General features: G+C 39.9%; 1 protein-coding gene across 1 annotated transcript; it reads right to left on the bottom strand.

Annotated features, from left to right (window-relative positions):
• Positions 1–1,652: 1,652 nt before the first annotated feature.
• LOC131958277 (hemocyte protein-glutamine gamma-glutamyltransferase) lies at positions 1,653–21,379 on the bottom strand (the record flags this gene model as incomplete). The annotated part of the gene is given in 16 exon segments (XM_059323216.1): positions 1,653–2,382; positions 2,629–2,799; positions 2,975–3,105; positions 4,246–4,406; positions 5,437–5,641; positions 6,100–6,182; positions 6,618–6,697; positions 7,149–7,311; positions 9,541–9,644; positions 10,510–10,648; positions 13,243–13,417; positions 14,033–14,140; positions 14,866–14,984; positions 18,860–19,019; positions 20,028–20,125; positions 21,167–21,379. Coding segments are annotated over 15 exon segments (2,084 nt in total), but the record flags the coding sequence as incomplete, so codon positions are not given.
• Between the last annotated feature and the right edge of the window lie 2,087 nt (positions 21,380–23,466).

The following is a 23,466-nucleotide window of genomic DNA, read 5'->3' as shown; positions in this document are numbered from 1 at the left end:
TTAAAAGTTTTAATTACTTCATAAAATGTATGCTAAAAATTACGATTTTAACAACAGTAATATTATCAAAAGCGCTGTAAATGATTTAGATAATTGCACTAATCCTGAATATAGCGTAAAGGTACACTTCGCGAGGCTGTTTTTCCAATTAAGTGCATTTTACGAGCAGTCAATATGTTTACCGAAGATTAGCCTAGCAAGTCAACTTAGAAAAAATACCAACTCAAAAATTTAGACTTTTGATCACTACATGTCCAATCATTTTGCAATCGCCAAATCTGTAAATATATCCTTTGGTTAAAAGCATTTCCTATCCATTTTTTCCCTAATTTTCTCAGTGAGAAGTAACATTCTTGAAAATCATTAAATTGTTAAATATGCCTGGCTCAATAAAAGCGGAAAGTAAATTCATTACAATTTGTTTTACTTTGGTGGATGTTGAACACAATCAATGTACTTCTTTTGCAGGAACAGTTTTAGTGTGTTTAAAGTATAGAGGCTTTAGAAAAGTCAGACGTGGGTGTATCGCAATTTTATTTTTCTATATCTTCAGATTCCGTTTGAGTTATTTTTTTTTTAATAATATTCAAAAGGAAATTAGTGGATGCTAATTCGCAGGAAAACCGATATCTTTGTTTTAGACAAATGATGTAGTGTTAAATTGACTTGTAAATGATTATATGTAACACTGATAGGGGTCATTTGAATGCAGAGGCGTCGCGAGGCGGGGGCGGGGGGTGCGACTAGTGTGGATATCCCCAGCTAACGAGCTTCATCATCCCGAGGGTTCGAACTCGAGACTTTTCGGCTTTACCGACTCGACCACGCCGATACCATCCAGAAGTGGGTTGAAATTAAATTACAAGATTTGCCACAGGCAAGCAAACAATGAAATGAACATTATAAAAAATAAATATATATACACATTGTAAACTAAATGAAAGTTTAAAACGAATTACAAGTTTTGCTTTTGTGGCAACTTCACCCATTCCCACCACCACACATCACGCAAATCCCAAATCGAAACACGTGATTTGGGGAAAATCTAAATTTACAGAGTTTTTTTAGTTTGAGATTAGAAGTTTTTTCAGGAAAATGTTATCTATCGAGTTTCAGCAAACAACTGTAAACAAGGTATTTAACTCACAATGCTAGCAATGTATTACAGTACTGATAAGGATTTTATTCAAGCACTCTAGAGGTCTGATGTAGGCTTACTATGATTACTTTGTTTACTATTGGAATTTTCCTAGAAAATGTGTCTGTTCTGTTCTGTTCTATTCTGTCTGTCTGTCTGTGTCTGTCTCTCGGTCTTTCTGTCTGTCTCTCTTTCTGTCTGTCTGCCTGTATCTCTGTCTCTCTGTCTCTCTGTTTGTCTGTCTCTCTGTCTATCTGTCTGTCCGTCCCTCCGTCTGTGTGTCTGTCTGTATGTCTGTCTGGTCTTTTTTTTTGCCTATCTTTCCTGTCCTACAAAAAGTATTATTTAAATTTCACACGGTGGCGATGCACGTGCATGCAGCTAGTTTATTATGTATTATGTTTTAATTTGTCAATTGTTTTAATATGTCATTTGTATTAAACGTTTTGTTTGAGTTTTATGTGTTGCTCGTAAAAAAAATAAACAAAAAAATAAACAAAAATTCGCCATAACGTTTTTATTCTTCATTATTTTATAATTTATTTTACAATTGTTTTTTTTTTAATTTAATTTTCCTTTCTAATCTTCAAAATGTATAACGAGATATTTCTTGTAAAGCATCGTACAGTACCATATAAAATGTTATATACTTTGTTTTCACAAATACCTTATAAAGTTACTTGACAATACAAAATGGCTATAAAATAATAAGAATCATAATTTTTTTTAAAATCATTCTGAAGGGAACATTATTTATAGCAAATATTAAAAAGATTCGTTTAAAGTAAAAATGAGAATTCGTTGTGGTTTTAGAAACATCAAGTCAAATGAAAAATGGTTTTTGTAAGTCTAAAAAATATTTTTATGTTAAGTCATTTTCATTGGTCGGAAGAACTCCAAGAATAAAAAGTAACAATAATTGCATATCTAAAATAAATTACCGAATACTGTTTTATTTTCATTATAACCAATTGTAGACACTAAAAACATAATGTCGGTATAACAACACATAAGCATATATTATTATGAGAGTACAAGCATTAATACATTGTAATGAGTTAATTATAAGCGTAAATTATGCAAATCAAGTTCACATTGACATCAAAAGACAAGAATTCGACTCCAAATTGGTTTTGACATTGAGAGCAATGAACCACAGAAATTATCCAATGGCAGCTTAGAACATGCGTGGCGGGCCTCGGTGCGCATGTCCAGTGAACTTGCCAGACAAACAAACTGTTGTTCTGTTGATTAAAAAACAAGCCTTATTTTTTTTAACCAACAAAAACGAAACAAAAATTATAAACACGTGCTTGTCATACATAAAAAAAAATGTATCCTTATACGGAATTATTTAGTATTAAATTACATGTAGTCTATTGATTGTGAAAAATACAAGTTTAATTACATTAAAATAATCCCGCACTGTGTATATGGTATTTGACAATGCAAGCTTATCCTTAAACCCTAAGACTAAAGCGGATGTTTACTTTTGTAGCCTGGTGACGTCATTGCTTTAGGCTTTCTTGACAGTCACGTGATGTGCCACATTGATGTCCTCCAGCTCGTTGGAGTTGAAGACGATGATGAGCTCTGTCTTGCCAGATTTGGTGGGCGTCACCGGAAGTGTGGCCAGGAAAGTGCCGTTTGCAGGAACGTTGCTATGGTTACCAGGGTGAAAATATTTTGTTAGATGAGTTTTACACAAATTACTTGTTTATGTTTTATTATTATATTAATTATTGTGGGATTTTTTTGGGGAGAAAAGGAAAAAGAAAAAAAAAATGTTAACAAATGAAGGGAAGCAACGACTAGGTTTTTAGGAGAGTTACTTACCCCTGAGGGAAGTTCAGCGCATGCGTCAAGCCATCCACGGCCACGAAACATCCGGTGAGCTCACGGTTGAGCGGGTTGACGAAGGAGACCTCCACGCTAAACTCCTGGCCAATCTTAGACTCTGTGGGGGCCTGGAGTTGAAAGAAGGAATGTTTTTGATTCGTTGCTGATTTAAGATTTGTTGTTGTTGTTTTTGTTAGTTTCTTTCTTTTGTTTTCTTTTTAATTTTTTTCGATACATTTGTTGTTTTATCGTTGATAGCCAGAGAATCACGAAGGGTTTCTTTCTGGGATCTCTTCGGGGGTGGTTCGGACCCCCAAAGAAAGTCTACCGCCCTATTTCCCCCCCCCCCCCCCAACCAACGAAATAAAATTAATATAGAAAATACATGCTTTTACTAGTGTCAGCCCCACCTGCACATTTAATCCGCACCCCCTTCTCACCCCTCACTCGCCAAAATGTCATGTGAAACCCCCCCCCCCCTAGAAAAAAGTCTGCTAGACAAACTGGAAACCACGTGATAGAGAAATGGCAGTAATTTAAATTTCGTGACGTCAGTATAACATATATGAAGAACTTGTTATTTTGTAGAATCTAATCAAGCCTGACTTTTCAAAAGTTCAAAAGTTTGCAGTTGGTAGTTTGAGTCATACTCGATATTACTTTACCGCGATATAACTTTTCAGTCTATAATTCCCCCGACTATTAACAGAATATTAATTGGTTGTTTTTGTAATAGCATCAAGGCCGAATCAATCAAAATAGTAGAAATCGAACTACCAATACAGTGCGATGGAGTCTAAACTCATGCCTTAATTGCAAGATGCGGCTTATCAAGTCTGAAATCATACCTAAAGGCGAGATGTGAAATACGAAGTCTGAAGTCATACCTTAATGGCGAGATAATGCTTACAAAGTCAGAAGTCATACCTTGACTAAATATGAAGTCATAAAGTCATACCTTAATAGCCAGAAGCGGCTTACGAAGTCTAAAGTCATACCTTGACTGAAAGATGCGGCTTATGAAGTCTAAGGTCATTTCTTGACTTAAAGATGCGGCTTACGAAGTCTAAAGTCATACCTTAATAGCTAGATGCGACTTACGAAGTCTAAAGTCATACCTTAATGGCGAGATGCGGCTTACGAAGTCTAAAGTCATACCTTAATGGCGAGATGCGGCTTACGAAGTCTAAAGTCATACCTTAATGGCGAGATGCGGCTTACGAAGTCTAAAGTCATACCTTAATGCTAACGAAGTCATAAAGTCATACCGTAATGGCGAGATGCGGCTTACGAAGTCTAAAGTCATCTTTCTTGGTGAAGTACTGGTCAGTCTCCTCGACCACCGCCCACACCGTGACGTCAAGCATGCAGCCATCTTTGAGTTTGGTGTCGTAGTCGGCTTGGGTTGCTACAATCTTGTGTGATATTTCTGCAGAAGATTCATGAATAAAAATTAAATAATTAAAACATTATGAGAAGGATTTTTAAAGTAAAATATTTTTTTTCTTTTCATTATGATACAATTTCCTAGCTTAAATTAATATAGGCTACACCCAAGAGGAAGCTCAAACTGCTACTATTCTCTTAACCTCACACCAAGTCGTCCAGCATCTCCCAACTCCGTTTCGGTTGATCCAAACTGGATCACTTATCTTTTATCAATACCACGTGATGATATGTGATTGGTTTTCTTAGAAAATTATGTTTTGATACGTCTTCCACACCAGCGGCAGGAAATCCTTTTAATTTAACATTTTATAAATTTTTTCCACTAACGTTGTTTATTTAATCTGCCTTAAACACATTACATTTGAATCATTATCATCTTTTTCCGTTCGTGCCCAAGACACATTGGGCAGATGGAGTAGAGTTTATAAGTTTTAATGACTTGAAATAGGAAGGATTGTGGGGTCAGCACAATGCCCTTCCACTTTTGTTTCCTTAATGCGAGTTAGGTATTCATTAGAGCTGGGTGGACTCAGTAACTCAGAGCTCAAAATCGGGATCCAAACTCGAGACTTTAGGTTTAGTGGTCGTGACCTCTATCATCCGACCATTCTGACACCGTACATTTGAAGCAAAATCTGTGTACGTTATATCAGGGCTTATTACATTAGGATCTAGCATTCAATGATAGAGAGGGAGAGAGGCATCTATAAACCCAAAGTGTCGCATACGGCTCTAGGATGTGCTAACAAAACTACATAGAATAGATCTGATACATCAGTGCTCAAAACGCATTTTTATAGGATTTAAACACTGATTAGGCCTATACGTATTTAAAATTCCTCATATTATTGTAATCAATTCGTATTGTATAATCATGTTATGTTTCTAATATTTAAATACAAGCATGAAAGTATTTCAGGCTCAATTAATTAAAAATGAAACATTAAATTAAATAGATAATGCCCAAATATTATTTTAATTTAAAAAAAAAAGTATTTCATCAGAGTTACCTTCCCCTGGTTTGATGACCTTTTTCTTGAAGGTTTCCGACTTGACCAGGTCGGCCACTACCCCTGTATAGAACATTGTCCTCACGTCAATTCGGCCACTCACTGACCGCTTGGATGTTCCCCGGTTCCTCATACGGAACGACAGTTCGAAGTTCCCCCCAACAAAGTTAGCCTCTTCGTTTTGGTCAATGTTGAACTCAATATCCTAACAGAGGAGAGTTTAAAAATTTAAATTTTCTCTTTTTAGTCAGAATTTGTTTTTCTCATTATTTGGTAATTTTGATGAAAGAAAATGTTATACATGTATATCGTTTCGAATCTGACCATTAGTAAAGTAGAAGAACTATAATTCATCAATTTATGTGATTATTGCAATATTTCTGTGAAACATGAGCTACGAAAAGTTTCTTTTACAGTCTTTTAAAATACACTTTGTTAATTAATGCCAAGTTATTAAACACGACTCTACGGCAACAGGAATAGAAACTATATATATAATGAGAAAACTTAAAAGGCTGAACATTTTGGTCTAGTTAAAAAGAGAAACAAATACGTAGATGTATAAGAAATTAAAAATCCCATGGCTTTTGAAATAAATTTAAAAAAAAACAACTTAATACGACATTATAAAACTAAGAATTAAGAGAAGTATATTGTGGGTACCTTGGCCCTCTGTTTGTACAAATCCTTCCTGCTGGAGCCAACCTGGTTGGCCCTCAGTACCGCCGCTCTTTCAGCGGAAGTTCCTTATGGAAAAAATATGGCATAACTTTTTTTAATATTCCTTTACGCACGCAAAAGTTGATCTATGTATTTTATTCCAACGCAATGATCGTACGTAAAATTTATCAATGATGCTATTCTAAAGCTACAAATATCATATATTATTTTCTTACAACCATCATTGTATGATATAACTGAACTGATGATTTTTTTTAAAAATATATTATCTCAGTCAGTGGGTGGTTTAACAAAATTAACTTGACAGAAAATTTAAGAACGTATCGCTTGGAAGTTAAATTTGCAAAAAAATAAAACAATATTTAGTAGTGTACATTTACGTTTAAAATTACTTTAAAAAAACAAACTTGAAAACATTTTTAAGCTATAGGCAAAATAGAAAAAAACTACCGCAAACCATTGAAAAAAATAATATTTTACATAAAGCAAAAACAAATTACCTTCATCAGGTTTGTATTCCATTGTAAGATCTTCTCTGTCATCAGAGTTAGGGGCCTTTGTGCTGATGTTTTTTCCGATTCTATATAGTTCAGAAAAACAAATCATTTGCAATTTTTTTTAAGAATATGTCTTCAACAAAACTAGATTTAGAAAAACGCAATACACCTTCCTCCACCTCAACCATCTATCATTTCCATAATACATGTCCAGAACTGTTACTAAATCGCTATTCCACTCAGGCTTCCACAACTATCAGCTTACGACATTTTGTCCATGTAAATAACAACTCACGACATTCTGTCCTTATAACAGAATACTCACGATATTTAGACCACGTCTCTAACAACTCATAACAATTTGTCCATATAACTAACAATTAATGACATTTTGTCCATATAACTACAGCTCACTACATTGTGTCCATGTAGCTAACAATTAATGACATTGTGTCCATATAACTAACAATTAATGACATTTTGTCCATATAGGTAACAGCTCACGATATTTTGCCCATATAACAGAATACTCACGACTTTTTGTCCATATAACTGACTTCCATCTGCCCTAACTCATTGGGCACCCAGTAGAAACAATCGGCGTTAACTTCAGAGAACACAAAAGGGCCGTCATAGGGGAGATTTACCTCCCCTTGTCTAATGGCCATGACAGATGTTGGTCCACAGCAGTAGATATCTGCAAGATAAAACACAATATATCTGACATAAGCTTTCATTATCTGACAGATACAACCAAATATATCTGACACGTCTATCATTAAATATCTAACACACTTTTTAAAAAATTTCTATACATATTTCACAAACAAGCTAAGATGTGGCATGGATAGGTCATAAATAAGAAACAAAACGATATTAAAATTATACATTTTTGTTTGTGGTGTTTTGAAATGTGACAAATACATCGCCTAAAGTAAAAGGGACTGGTTTAATTTAAGGGGGCTGGTTTAATTTAAGGGGGCTGGTTTAATTTAAGGAAGGGGCTGGTTTAATTTAAGGGGGAGCTGGTTTAATTTAAAGGGGTTGGTTTAATTTAAAGGGGTTGGTTGAAGAGGATTTGTTTAGGGGGGTTAGTTTAATTTAAGTTTATAGTAACGATTGAAGGAACAGAAAATGCTACTATTTTTTTAAACAGGTGTATGAACGAAGAACAGTCCTGTGTTTTTAGAAGGAAACTGCTGTCATACAATTATTTAAATCTTAGAGCTCTATGTTGTCATATAATTATTGAAACCCTAGAGCACTGTGTTGTCATATAATTATTGAAACCCTAGAGCACTGTGTTGTCATACAATAATTAAAACCCTAGAGCACTGTGTTGTCATACAATAATTAAAACCCTAGAGCACTGTGTTGTCATACAATAATTAAAACCCTAGAGCACTGTGTTGTCATACAATAATTAAACCCCTAGAGCACTGTGTTGTCATACAATAATTAAAACCCTAGAGCACTATGTTGTCTTACAATAATTAAAACCCTAGAGCACTGTGTTGTCATACAATAATTAAAACACTAGAGCACTGTGTTGTCATACAATAATTAAAACCCTAGAGCACTGTGTTGTCATACAATAATTAAAACCCTAGAGCACTATGTTGTCTTACAATAATTAAAACCCTAGAGCTCTATGTTGTCATATAATTATTGAAACCCTAGAGCACTGTGTTGTCATACAATAATTAAAACCCTAGAGCACTGTGTTGTCATACAATAATTAAAACCCTAGAGCACTATGTTGTCTTACAATAATTAAAACCCTAGAGCTCTATGTTGTCATATAATTATTGAAACCCTAGAGCACTGTGTTGTCATACAATAATTAAAACCCTAGAGCACTGTGTTGTCATACAATAATTAAAACCCTAGAGCACTGTGTTGTCATACAATAATTAAAACCCTAGAGCACTGTGTTGTCATTCAATAATTAAAACCCTAGAGCACTATGTTGTCTTACAATAATTAAAACCCTAGAGCTCTATGTTGTCATATAATTATTGAAACCCTAGAGCACTGTGTTGTCATACAATAATTAAAACCCTAGAGCACTGTGTTGTCATACAATAATTAAAACCCTAGAGCACTATGTTGTCTTACAATAATTAAAACCCTAGAGCTCTATGTTGTCATATAATTATTGAAACCCTAGAGCACTGTGTTGTCATACAATAATTAAAACCCTAGAGCACTGTGTTGTCATACAATAATTAAAACCCTAGAGCACTGTGTTGTCATACAATAATTAAAACCCTAGAGCACTGTGTTGTCATACAATAATTAAAACCCTAGAGCACTGTGTTGTCATACAATAATTAAAACCCTAGAGCACTGTGTTGTCATACAATTATTAAAACCCTAGAGCACTGTGGTGTTATACAATTAGCATTGTGTAAATCAGTGTTTTTTCCAGACTTTTTTCTCGGGGAAGGGGGGGGGGGGGGTGCGGACTAAAATTTCCGGGGAGCGAACACTGTTAAAAGTATATATTTTCTATATCAATTCCATTTCGTTCGGGGGGGGGGGGGGGGGGGAGTCGGTAGAGCCTGGAAGAAACTCTGGTGCAGAGGCGTAGCTAGGGGGGGGGGGGGGGCGGGGGGTGCGGACCGCACCGGGTGACACCATTTAGGTGGGTGACACCAATGCAAAAAATAGCAAAATATATACAGAAAAACTTGAGGGGGTGCAAATCGAAAGTTTGTGGGGGGGGGGGGGGTGCAAATCGAAAGTTTGTGGGGGGGGGGGGTGCAAATCGAAAACTTGAAAGTTTGTCCCCGGGAAGGGTCGCTACGCCTCTTGGGGGTGACACCATTAAGTGCCGCACTGGGTGACACCCGACCTCGCTACGCCACTGCTCTGGTGTAAATGTCCCCCATACAACATGTGTAGACCGATCACACATTTTTACCATCGGAGGTCTCCTGGGGGGTGGCGTCGATCACCTGCCACCCACCGTAGCCGCTGGGGAGGTCTGGCCTTGACATCCACACCTCGTTCCACACGTGGAAGTTCCTGGTCAGGCAATAATGTTAATTAACAATCAGGAAATTATACCAGACACAAGGTAAAACATTAGTTCAAATTAACCAGTTAATTTGCAGTGGCGGTGTATTGGTATAAGTTGCGGTCACACATTCATCATCATCTACACTGGGTGACGTCTTACATCATCTAAACTGGGTGACGTCTTACATAATCTACACTGTGACGTCTTACATTAACTAAACTGGGTGACGTCTTCGATCATCTACATTGGGTGACGATTTACAACAACTAAACTGGATGACGTCTTACATTAACTAAACTGGATGACGTCTTACATTAATTAACTGGATGACGTCTTACACTAACTAAACTGGATGACGTCTTACATTAATTAACTGGATGACGTCTTACACTAACTAAACTGGATGACGTCTTACATTAACTAAACTGGATGACGTCTTACATTAATTAACTGGATGACGTCTTACACTAACTAAACTGGATGACGTCTTACATTAACTAAACTGGATGACGTCTTACATTAATTAACTGGATGACGTCTTACACTAACTAAACTGGATGACGTCTTACATTAACTAAACTGGATGACGTCTTACATTAATTAACTGGATGACGTCTTACATTAACTAAACTGGATGACGTCTTACATTAACTAAACTGGATGACGTCTTACACTAACTAAACTGGATGACGTCTTACACTAACTAAACTGGGTGACGTCTTACATTAACTAAACTGGATGACGTCTTACATTATCTTAATGACGTCTTACATTAACTAAACTGGATGACGTCTTACATTATCTTAATGACGTCTTACATTAACTAAACTGGGTGACGTCTTACATTAACTAAACTGAGTGACGTCTTACCAAATGGAATCAAAGTTTGAATTCTCGTCACTCTCGCCGTCTGCTGTGAAGTGGACGTCAATCGTGATAGAGCCGTCAGTATCGTGTGCAGACGAGTAGTTGGTCACGCTGCGAGCGGGGATACCCAGAGCCCTACAGACTGGGGGACAGGTAAGACATAGTTATACATGTGCTATTGTAATTTCTCTTTTTTTTATTTTAATTTTAAAAACTACACCTCTCTCACTAATTATACTTATTGTTCGTTTATAAATGACGTCATACTACGTACACTGACTTTTGCCTCATTCATAATCACAGAAAGTCAAACTTGCTCTCTTCCCCCCCCCCCCCCACCCAACCTTCTTCCCACAATGGTTTGAACAAAACATACACTTTCTCTGCGCGCCGCTCTAAAACACTAACGAAAACTAACAAGTTTGATATTATCGATTCCCCCACCCATATAATCCTACTTAGTTCAACAAAAAACTCACTCCCCCCCCCGCTTCATCTGCTACCCCAGACCAAGGTGCGGGATATTATTTTAGACTACATACCCAGACCACAGCTATTAATATAGGTAAAGTAAAGTTCCCTCTCTGAACTGGCGGCCCGGGGGGTAGGTGAGGTTCACCATTTTCTGTGACCACGGCGTATGAAAGTATAGTGTGGTCAGCACTATGCCCAGCCCCCTTTACTTGAGTTAGGTACCCATCAGAGTTGAGACGTGCTTCGACCCTAGCCATGGACCCGAGGGTTGACAGACGAACGCGCTACCATTCGACCACGCCGTCCCATAAAGACATGAATAGACCGCAACAAGTATCAGGTAAAGGTTATTTGTCTGAGCATTTAATTATCACGGGCCACAGCCTAATGAAAAGAACGTGAAACAACAGGAAACCTCCAACAACGATCACCAAAAGTTAACTAAGAATTATTTTCAGGACATTCATAACAAAAATACACATTTCGATTTAAGCACTGTTAGTTTTAAAATGCGCCGTGGTATTTTTGCCACCCCATCCCCCACCCTCCCTCCCCTACACATACCTAAAATTAACCCTCATGTAGAACCATAAAAAATGACGTGCAGCCGTTATTGATGTTTGAAGTAGAAAGCAATCCCGCACTTGATTAAAAACTTCACGAGGATGCTGTTTTTTTTTTAAAACCCACTTACTTGATAAGTTTTCAGCCGATAAGAAAAATAACATTAAGTTAAGAATTTTGCATTATCAGCTTGTTTTGACGTGTGTTGTCAAGATCAGTGATTCTTAACCTGGGTTCGATTGTACCCCAGGGGTTAGGTGAATCGGTCTCCGGGGTTCAGCGGAGGTCAAGACAGACACCCGACTTATATGATTCACGATCGGATTTTGTCAGTGCAGACGATAGAACTATTAAGAAGGGTTCGGTGAGTGTAAATATGATGACTGGTGGGGTTCGGTTCTTCCTAAAAGGTTAAGAACCTCTAGACCAGACCCTCTACATAATTTAAAGCACTTTCGCTTTGTTACGATGTTCACCTGCGATTTTCATCTCCGCTGACGTCTGCGCTTCAGTTGATGTTGCGATTATTTCTGTCACGTTCAGAGTTTCTTTCATGCAACTGTTTGGTTAGCCCCCACACCCCACCCAATAAAGTACATCAATCGCTGCCCCGGAGGAATAAGCAAAATACATAATTTCGATGACCCTCTTCCCCCCCCCCCCGCCCATAACTACGCTGGAAATGTTTGTGATGGCGATGACCCCCCCCACCCACCCCATATCTACACTGGACATATTTTTGGTAGTGATGAAACCCCCCCTACCCCCATATCTAGGCTAGATATACATATGGTGGCGATGACCCCAACCCCCCCTCACCCACCCTCACCCCCCCACCCTCCATATCTAGCCTGGACATACTTGTAGTGTCTGATTCCCCCCCCCCCCACCATATCTATGTTTGACCTACTTGTGGTGGCGATGACCCCCCCCCCCCCATTTCTATGCTTGACCTACTTGTGGTGGCGATGACCCCCCTCCCCTATATCAATGCTTGACCTACTTGTGGTGGCTATGACCCCCCCCTATATCTAAGCTTGACCTACTTATGGTGGCGATGACCCCCCCATTTCTATGCTTGACCTACTTGTGGTGGCGATGACCCCCCTCCCCTATATCAATGCTTGACCTACTTGTGATGGCGATGACCCCCCCTATATCTATGTTTGACCTACTTATGGTGGCGATGACCTCCCCCTCCTATCTAGCCTGGACATACTTGTGGTGACTATGACCCCCCCCTATATCTATGTTTGACCTACTTGTGGTGGCTATGACCCCCCCCCTATGTCTAAGCTTGACCTACTTGTGGTGGCTATGACCCCCCCACCATATCTATGCTTGACCTACTTGTGGTGGCGATGACCCCCCCCCCCATATCTATGCTTGACCTACTTGTGGTGGCGATGACCCCCCCCCTCCCATATCTATGCTTGACCTACTTGTGGTGGCGATGACCCCCCCCCATATCTATGTTTGACCTACTTGTGGTGGCGATGACCCCCCCCTCCCATATCTATGCTTGACCTACTTGTGGTGGCTATGACCCCCCCATATCTATGTTTGACCTACTTGTGGTGGCTATGACCCCCCCCACCATATCTATGTTTGACCTACTTGTGGTGGCTATGACCCCCCTATATCTAAGCTTGACCTACTTGTGGTGGCTATGACCCCCTATATCTAAGCTTGACCTACTTGTGGTGGCGATGCCAGAAAACACCCAGCACTGGCCGTACTTGACCGGCCGCTTGGTCCTCCAGTACTCCTCCAAAATGGCCGCCGAGCCGGTCCACGACAGAGGTGACCTCCCATCAGCGTATTCACCCGACCAGTTACCTGTGAGTACACCGCCGTCGTCTGCCGAGTTCACCTGTAAAAGTTACAATAACAAAAATTTAATTTCAGTTTTGGTAGTGTTAATCTTTCCTAGTCGCCATTTAGTCTAGTACAGTGGTTCTCAACCTTTTTAGAGGCACCGAACCCCACCAGTTTCATATGCGCATTCACTGAACTCCTCTTAGTAGTAGTTATCATCCGCACTGACAAAATCCGATCGTGAATTGAGTCGGGTGTGTGCTTTGGACCTCCGACAAACGCCTGAGACTGACTTACCAAAGCCCTGGGGTTCAATCGAAACCAGATTAAGAACCACTTTTCGAGCCACTCATTTTTTTTTACTAACGCTCACTTTACTTCTCTCTCTATACAATCACTAGTTTATTTATTGTCCCTGCCGCTCTAGGTAAAACTCCATCAAAACATGCTGGTATTACCGATACGCATTAAACCTGTTAGCGTAGAACGGTTTCGAACCTGGGACACTATGACTAAAGTGACAATCTCTGTTGGTATCGTGATTTCACTCAAGTTGCTTTCACCAACCACCACCCAACACTTCTCTTACCCCCCCCCCCCCCCCACACACACACACCCACACACCTAAAAAAACTATTTAAAAAAAACGGGAAATACTAATACAAATTACCATAGCTGACAGCTTTCTAACAATAGGTACGGGGTTTCCCCGAACTGACCATCCGACTTTGGCGACATCTAGAAGATACAAGGCGACATCAAGGATACAAGTCTCAAACTGGGGATAAGTAGATAAGTCGTAATAGATCAGGTGCAATCAATGATGATGAGGTCATTAAGTATTAGGGAAAAACACACACAAAATAAGGCAAGTATAAATTTGAAGTAGGCCTATAATAGGGCTTGTTAGTAGGTCACCGAATTCTCTTTCTCATTTTTGCCAGCTAGTATTTTTTCAAACTAAATGTGATTTTTTTCTCATCAAATTGGTAAAAACTTAAAATAAATAAAAAAGTTACTTTGACTACTTTAAAGTTTAAAAACAATCGTAAACAATAATAACGATAGACAACAAGATGTAGGATAGTATTAAATAAAATATAACCTACGTTAAATAGTAATATTTTTTTTATAAAGCAGAGATATTATAAGTAGAATATACCTATTCGAAAATTTGTATTTCTAGATATGAACGTGTAAAGAAAAACTAAATTACATTAAAAAATAAATACGATGAAATTTTCAAAACAAAAAGTAAGACCAAGCAGAAAGGTTAAGTCGGTGATGTATAAATAAAATAAAAATGCACCAAGACGGCGGGCGCTATGAGATAGATGGTTTAGAGCAGACAAAAATTTCCATAAAAACTGTTTTCCTTATCATTCACGCCTGCACGCTAGGTCAGTATGACCTCACTTGTCACAGGTTATGACGTGCTATCCAGGTAAATTTAAACGCACCTGACTATATTTTTTTTTCCACATGCGCCTGTCAAAAACTGACCTGGGCAAAATTCCAGGGTTTTCCTGTGATGGAATTTTTGGTGCCACTGTAGATCTTGCCGACATCGTTCATGACGTATTCCTTGAGCAGCGTGGTGTCCTTCATGTAGACTAGGTCGTCTGCGTAGTTAGGTGCATCAGGAAACAATGTTTTACGTTATACAGATGGTTTTTAATTAAACCATTAATTAAACCATTAATTAAACCATTAATTATTACATTAAAGATTGTCTGCAGAGTTAGGGGCATCAGGAAACAATGTTTTATGTAATACAGATGGTTATTAATTAAACCATTAATTAAACCATTAATTATTACATTAAAGATTGTCTGCGGAGTATGGTGCATCAGGAAACAATGTTTTATGTAATACAGATGGTCATTAATTAAACCATTAATTATTACATTAAAGATCTTCTGCGGAGTTTGGTGCATCAGAAAACAATGTTTTATGTAATACAGATGGTCATTAATTAAACCATTAATTAAACCATTAATTAAACCATTAATTATTACATTAAAGATTGTCTGTGGAGTTTGGTGCATCAGGAAACATGTTTTATATAATACAGATGGTTATTAATTCAACCATTAATTAAACCATTAATTATTACATTAAAGATTATCTGCTGAGTATGGTGCATCAGGAAACAATGTTTTAAATAATAAAAATGGTTTTTAATTAAACCATTAATTATTACATTAAAGAGCGTCTGCTTTTTTTTTAGTTTGAAAACTTTTAATGGTCAGTTCTAAAGTGATGATGAATGAAAGAAATAATTTATAAAAAAAATAGATGAAAACATTCAACCCTTACAGCCATGAACATACAAACCAGCCGAACCAAGAGATTGAATTATTTAGGAGCCCACAATGATGTTATTGATGGGGATGTGGATTAGTTTGAAAAAAAAATCCAATAAATCCCATGATAGCAAAACCAATAGCTGTGACCGTTGCTATTTTTTTTAAACTGTTTTCTATCTGGCTTAGTGCATTTCTTTACTTGTCTGATTGAGTCTTTTGCAAAGGTCTTTCCTGACGCTACAAACTGGATAACCCAGAGGCGTAGCGACCCTTCCCGGCGCCCGGGGACAAACTTTCAATTTTGCGCCCCTTTAAATTATCGATTTGCACCCCCCACCCTCAAACTTTCTTTTTGCAACCCCCCCCCCCCCCCCCGTCATATAATTTTTATATTTATAAAGCAACAATGCAGCTAAAATGAGATTTTAATTTGTTTTTTCAACCCATTTTGGCGCCCCCTAAGGTCGGCGCCCGGGAACAGATGTACCCCCCTGCCCCCCCCCCCCCCCCTTCGCTACGCCTCTGGGATAACCTGATCCATGACTTTTGATCTTTTAGTTCTGTTTCGACAACTGCTTACGTCTTACTTTCAGCGATAGAAAGATCGTATGCACAATTAGGTACATAAGAGAATAATGTTTTGGGCTTACTCACTGCATATGATTATTAATTAAATTATTAGTTATCTGATTATTTGATATGGTTCCATGACAAAGTATCTCAGAACAAATGATCTCAGGCTAAATATCTCAGACAAAATATTTCACGAAAAAATTATCTCAGGACATAATATATCAGGACAAATTATATCAAATCAAATCAAATTTGCCCTGTCACCGTTAATATAGCACAACACAACTAAACCTTGTCAGGAACCTAACTTTAAAATATCGGAAATTGTATCGATTACCTTAACATTATTTCCAACACTAGACTAAATCTTCAACTTAAAAAACATCCTTTACATTAGCTTTAAGTTTTGTAAGTTGATTTTTTGAAATTGAAAATGTAATTTACAATTTCAAAATAAAGGTGGACGGGGCATACAAAAATATTTATTGCCCAAGATTTGTAACCAGTGCCGGCGCCCGGTTATTTAGCGCCCTAGGCAAAACTTATTAAAACGCCCCCTTTCACACAAATTAATTACTAAAACATATGTATAAGAAAACAATTCATTTAAAGTGACATATTAATTTATTATCAATTGCATACACGTTATAAGTAGACATCAAAATCTAATTTTAATTGTCCCCTTCATCTCAAAAGTTTGTACTAATTTCTTCTATTCCACTTTGCAATCGTAATCACATTCTATTGAAATTGATTCTAAGTCCACGAGTCTACTTTTTACTTTATGACATAGCCCCGCCCCCCCCCTACCCATATCCCCTTAGAAAATTTTAAGTGTTTCACCCCTCCCCCACCCCTCTTGTAGTTCTTGTAGTGTTGGGCTCTCTACAGTCCTCCCAAGGTGAGTTCCAAAACGAAACTTACCTGTTTTAAGCTTGACTGTCTTTAGTTATAATTGTAAAATGTCTATATTGTGTGATTATATAACGATTTTTTTGTTTTTGAAAAATAAAAGGTTATAAATATTATATTCCAGCCTAAAATTATATATGAATTTTTTAGGGGAGGGTGAAAAATATGAAAAGACAATTAATTAGATGTTTAATTTACGACAAAGACTGTACGTCTACTAACATTAAGTATTGCAATCTACAACGGCTACTGATGTATTTGTTTTTCTGCTTGATAGTGCTAAAAAACAAATTATTTTGTTTAGAACTTCTGCTCTATATAATTTTTAAAATAAAAATAATAACTTAAAGTTGTATTATATGTAAGCGGTCAACCTAAGGTGCAGGAATTTGAAATGAATGTAAAGTTAAGCCTAAGCAACGAATTATCTCCAATTTGAAGATCCAAATACCAAAATTTTATTCAAGGGAAATAACTTTCACAAGAATAACTAAATTAACCAAGTCTAACTAAGACATGCTTGAAAATAACAATAAAACGCTTTAAATTTCATTACTTAATGATTATAACAATTTTTTTATATTCGCTATGTAACCTTGTAAAAACAATATATTTTACCTATTGAATACTTAACTTTTTGTTGTGTTTTAAAGTTTAAAAAAACGTTAGCCTTATTATAACATACTTCTATTCAATTTTGATGACAGAATATATTTTGTTCAAGAGAGAAGCGTCACATTGTGAAATTTTTTGGATCCCCTAAATAAAGGGACTCCTTTCAAAATATCAAATACGGGTAGCTGTTTTAGACTGCTAGAATTATTGATTAAATATAAAAAAATTTCATTCTCATTTCTCTATTACCAATCAGATTCCACTAGACCTTCAACTACAAAACAGCAGAAAAACAATTATGACACTTTAACACTTCGATAATTTATACCTACGAAACCATATCAGCAACAGCCTTCCGCCGTTACTCCCAAATCTAAACGATTCATCTAAACTTACCAAACAAGTACAATACTTCGAACACCCCGTCATTACAAAACTCTATACACCAGGACGAATTTCTAATTCAAAGTCAGAGAAAACGAGACTTACAAGACCTAGTAAAATTAGATAACCGTTTGTAATGTTCGAAATTTAAATTACGGACTTATTTAATCGTTTTCTACATCAATTATGTGAAACCAAAATAAAAAGGCAAAGTGACTCGTAAAAAGCGCCCCGACCTTTCACAATTAGGGGGGTGGGGTTGCATTTTCACCATCGCGAATAAATATAGGCCTATATAGACCTAATTTTGGGAGGGGGGGGGGGCAAAATTGATAGCTCGGCCTGAGCCCCGAAAATGATCGCTACTCCTTTATAAAAGTTGTGAATTATTAAGTACGTTTTGATAATAGCGATTTAACCTTTTTGCCCCCCCCCCCCCCGTATGGATGGCGCCCTAAGCGACCGCCTAGTTCGCCTTATAGGTAGCGCCGGCCCTGTCTCTACCAGATATATGGTCCTGACGTCATGTACGCACCATACTAACAACACGTAGGCCTACTCACTCCGTGACGTCATTTACCGGACAAAGCCATGACGGTAACACAACCACTCCCAGGTGAATTCCAGACAATCCCAAGTCCAAATCACCACACGGATTCGAACTCCGCGCATACAGCTCAACCTCACCGTAACTATTTACACACCTTTACACCAGGGGTTAAAGAGGATGTAAATGGGGTCCGCGTGTTGGTATCTGTAAACGTTGACGTTGGTGTCCAGTTTCTTGACCACGTCAATCTTCAGGTTCCACTTGCCGATGTAGCAGGTGGGTGGGGTGTAAACTTCAATGGTCAGTTGGTTGCCCTGGGGGATAGAGGAGTCAGTGTCAGATTTGACCACAGGAGTCATTATTAGATATGACCAATGGAGTCATTGATAGACTTGAAAACAGGAGTCATTGCCACATCGGTTGGCAGGAGTCAGTGTCAGGCTTGAAGACGGGAGTCATTGCCACACATGGCCACAAGAGTCATTGTCAGATTTTGAATACAGGAGTCATTGCCACACTAGGTCAGAGTCACTGTCTAACATAACCACATTGTCACACTAGGTAATAGGAGTCAGTGTAACCCCGTGACAACCGGAATCATTGAGACCCTAGGTCACGATAACCTCTTTCACACGTCGACACAGGCGATACCATCACAAATCAAAATGTCCATCTGCAAGGTGATAAAAATCTATCTTTAACCGAACCTTCCTACATTTTTATCTTGATTATCTTTATGTTTTTTATCTGGACCAAACTTTCCCCATGTACACACATTGTGACACGTGACCCAAGCAGTACCCCCCCCCACACACACACGTGACCCAAGCAGTACCCCCCCCCCACACACACACATGGACCGAAGATGTTACACCCCCCCCCACACACACACACGTGACCCAAGCAGTACCCCCCCACACACACACATGGACCGAAGATGTTACACCCCCCCCCCCCCCACACACACACGTGACCCAAGCAGTACCCCCCCCACACACACACATGGACCGAAGATGTTACACCCCCCCCCACACACACACGTGACCCAAGCAGTACCCCCCCCCCCCACACACACACATGTACCGAAGATGTTACACCCCCCCCCCACACACACACACGTGACCCAAGCAGTACCCCCCCACACACACACACACATGGACCGAAGATGTTACACCCCCCCCCCACACACACACACGTGACCCAAGCAGTACCCCCCCCCCACACACACACATGGACCGAAGATGTTACACCCCCCCCCACACACACACACGTGACCCAAGCAGTTACCCCCCCCCCCCCCACACACACACAAGTACCCCCACCTGCTGAGAGACGATCTTGGCCCCCCACTCCTTGGGTCTGTCCTCGTCTGATAGGATAAACTGTACACTGGTGCCTTTACTCTCCAGGGGCGTGTCGCCTGTGGGGGGGGGGGGGTGAGGAGAGAGTAAGACAAAATTACAACAGAAGGTAGAGTAAGAAGAACGTAAGACAAATAACATGAAAAATAAAGCGGGAGTGATCTCCCCTAAACTTTCTCGAATATTTTTATATAACACTACGGGGAATGGCAAATCGGGATTTAGACATGATTTTTAATTACTTAACATTATTAAAATAGAATTGAATCTCGTAGAAAAAAGAATTGCGCACCAAGTGAACAGCAAACATTTCTTTTTTTTTTTAAATCGGAAATTACTCAAAATTTGAAAGAAGGCAGAGAATTAAATCTGTTACTTATATGTGAAATTTCGTCTATAAATCTTAGACAGTTCTCAAGTTATGGGCTTATGACAAATCAAAAGTAGAATAAGTTCAACAATATAAAATTTCACCAACCTAGCTGTAACGGCATTCAAGTTATCGTTTTCACAGACACACATCCACACAGACATACGGACAAAACTATTTTTTTCCAACTCAGGGAGGTGTAAAACGTCGAGACTTGTAAAATCAATTTTGATTTTTTTGCACGATAATAATACTTTCTCTATACTTCGTATACGAAAAAGTAATTATGCCAATAACTTAAATATTACAGCATATAATGATTTTATTTTTCACTAGAATAAATAACAAAAGAATATAAATTGAATATATTTTTAAAATATTGTAGTGTGTAAAAGATCTTTGAGGCGATGCATTTTTTTAACGCGGCATGGTGTTAACTATTAGCATGTCCAACAAATTACATAGCTATAACATTTCTTTTAAATATTTTTTAAATTTCTATAAAGCTTGTCACAATTAAGTAACACTTTCTTTATTATTTCAAGCCTAATTATACACTTAGCTTAAACCGTCACTTAAAAAGAGGTGTTGAGCGCATAGTGCGCAGAACTAAAAGACTTGAATCAACCAGAGTTAACGAACCTGCTTCACAAAAGACTTCAAAAAAAAAAAACAAGAGTTAAAGAACCTGCTTCAAAAAACTTGAAAAAAAAACCCAGAGTTAACGAACCTGCTTCAAAAGCGATGCGTAGGTCGTCAGTGTTGGCGTCATACTCTTTGGTGAACTCTACCTGGATGGTGAAGGGTTGTCCTCGTCTGACAACCAGCTTGGGGTTGGCAACTGCTCGACAAAGGTCGTACTTGTGGGTGTTGTGTTTCTTGCTGTTGGTAGGGATCTGTAGGTCTACGCTGACCACCTTCAAGATGTCTTCAGGGATGGGAGCTGGTGGTAGAGATGGAGGTGGTGGAGGTGGTGGTGGTGGTGGTGGAGATGGAGGTGGTGGTGGTGGTGGTGGTGGAGATGGAGGTGGTGGTGGTGGTGGAGATGGAGGTGGTGGTGGTGGTGGAGATGGAGGTGGTGGTGGTGGTGGTGGTGGTGGTGGTGGTGGAGATGGAGGTGGTGGTGGTGGTGGAGATGGAGGTGGTGGTGGTGGTGGAGGTGGTGGAGATGGAGGTAGTGGTGGTGGTGGAGATGGAGGTAGTGGTGGTGGTGGAGATGGAGGTGGTGGTGGTGGTGGAGATGGAGGTGGTGGTGGTGGTGGAGATGGAGGTGGTGGTGGTGGTGGAGATGGAGGTGGTGGTGGTGGTGGAGGTGGTGGAGATGGAGGTAGTGGTGGTGGTGGAGATGGAGGTAGTGGTGGTGGTGGAGATGGAGGTAGTGGTGGTGGTGGAGATGGAGGTAGTGGTGGTGGTGGAGATGGAGGTAGTGGTGGTGGTGGAGATGGAGGTGGTGGTGGTGGTGGAGATGGAGGTGGTGGTGGTGGTGGAGATGGAGGTGGTGGTGGTGGTGGAGGTGGTGGAGATGGAGGTAGTGGTGGTGGTGGAGATGGAGGTAGTGGTGGTGGTGGTGGTGGAGATGGAGGTGGTGGTGGTGGTGGAGATGGAGGTGGTGGTGGTGGTGGAGATGGAGGTGGTGGTGGTGGTGGAGATGGAGGTGGTGGTTGTGGTGGTGGAGAAGGAGGTGGTAGAGATGGAGTGGTGGAGATGGAGGTGGTGGTGGTGGTGGAGATGAAGGTGGTAGAGATGGAGGTGGTGGAGATGGAGGTGGTGGTGGTGGTGGAGATGGAGGTGGTGGAGATGGAGGTGGTAGAGATGGAGGTGGTAGAGATGGAGGTGGTAGAGATGGAGGTGGTAGAGATGGAGGTGGTAGAGATGGAGGTGGTAGAGATGGAGGTGGTGGAGATGGAGGTGGTAGAGATGGAGGTGGTAGAGATGGAGGTGGTGGAGATGGAGGTGGTAGAGATGGAGGTGGTAGAGATGGAGGTGGTAGAGATGGAGGTGGTAGAGATGGAGGTGGTAGAGAAGGAGGTGGTGGAGATGGAGGTGGTAGAGATGGAGGTGGTAGAGATGGAGGTGGTAGAGATGGAGGTGGTAGAGATGGAGGTGGTGGAGATGGAGGTGGTGGAGATGGAGGTGGTAGAGATGGAGGTGGTAGAGATGGAGGTGGTAGAGATGGAGGTGGTAGAGATGGAGGTGGTAGAGATGGAGGTGGTAGAGATGGTGGTAGAGATGGAGGTGGTAGAGATGGAGGTGGTAGAGATGGAGGTGGTAGAGATGGAGGTGGTAGAGATGGAGGTGGTAGAGATGGAGGTGGTAGAGATGGAGGTGGTAGAGATGGAGATGGTAGAGATGGAGGTGGTAGAGATGGAGGTGGTAGAGATGGAGGTGGTAGAGATGGAGGTGGTAGAGATGGAGGTGGTAGAGATGGAGGTGGTAGAGATGGAGGTGGTAGAGATGGAGGTGGTAGAGATGGAGGTGGTAGAGATGGAGGTGGTAGAGATTGAGGTGGTGGAGATGGAGGTGGTAGAGATGGAGGTGGTGGAGATGGAGGTGGTAGAGATGGAGGTGGTAGAGATGGAGGTGGTAGAGATGGAGGTGGTAGAGATGGAAGTGGTAGAGATGGAGGTGGTAGAGATTGTGGTAGAGACGGCGGAAGAGATGGAGGTGGTAGAGATGGAGGTGGTAGAGATGGAGGTGGTGGAGATGGAGGTGGTAGAGATGGAGGTGGTAGAGATGGAGGTGGTAGAGATGGAGGTGGTAGAGTGGAGGTGGTAGAGATGGAGGTGGTAGAGATGGAGGTGGTAGAGATGGAGGTGGTAGAGATGGAGGTGGTAGAGATGGTGGTAGAGATGGAGGTGGTAGAGATGGAGGTGGTAGAGATGGAGGTGGTAGAGATGGAGGTGGTAGAGATGGAGGTGGTAGAGATGGAGGTGGTAGAGATGGAGGTGGTAGAGATGGAGGTGGTAGAGATGGAGGTGGTAGAGATGGAGGTGGTAGAGATGGAGGTGGTGGAGGTGGTAGAGATGGAGG

Source organism: Physella acuta, unplaced genomic scaffold (genome assembly GCF_028476545.2).
Source record: "Physella acuta isolate Inbredline_101_S28 unplaced genomic scaffold, ASM2847654v3 ptg001309l, whole genome shotgun sequence".
In the NCBI taxonomy this organism is placed as follows: domain Eukaryota; kingdom Metazoa; phylum Mollusca; class Gastropoda; family Physidae; genus Physella; species Physella acuta.
Note: the sequence above shows the minus strand (reverse complement) of the source record. Positions and strands in the feature narration are given on the sequence as shown.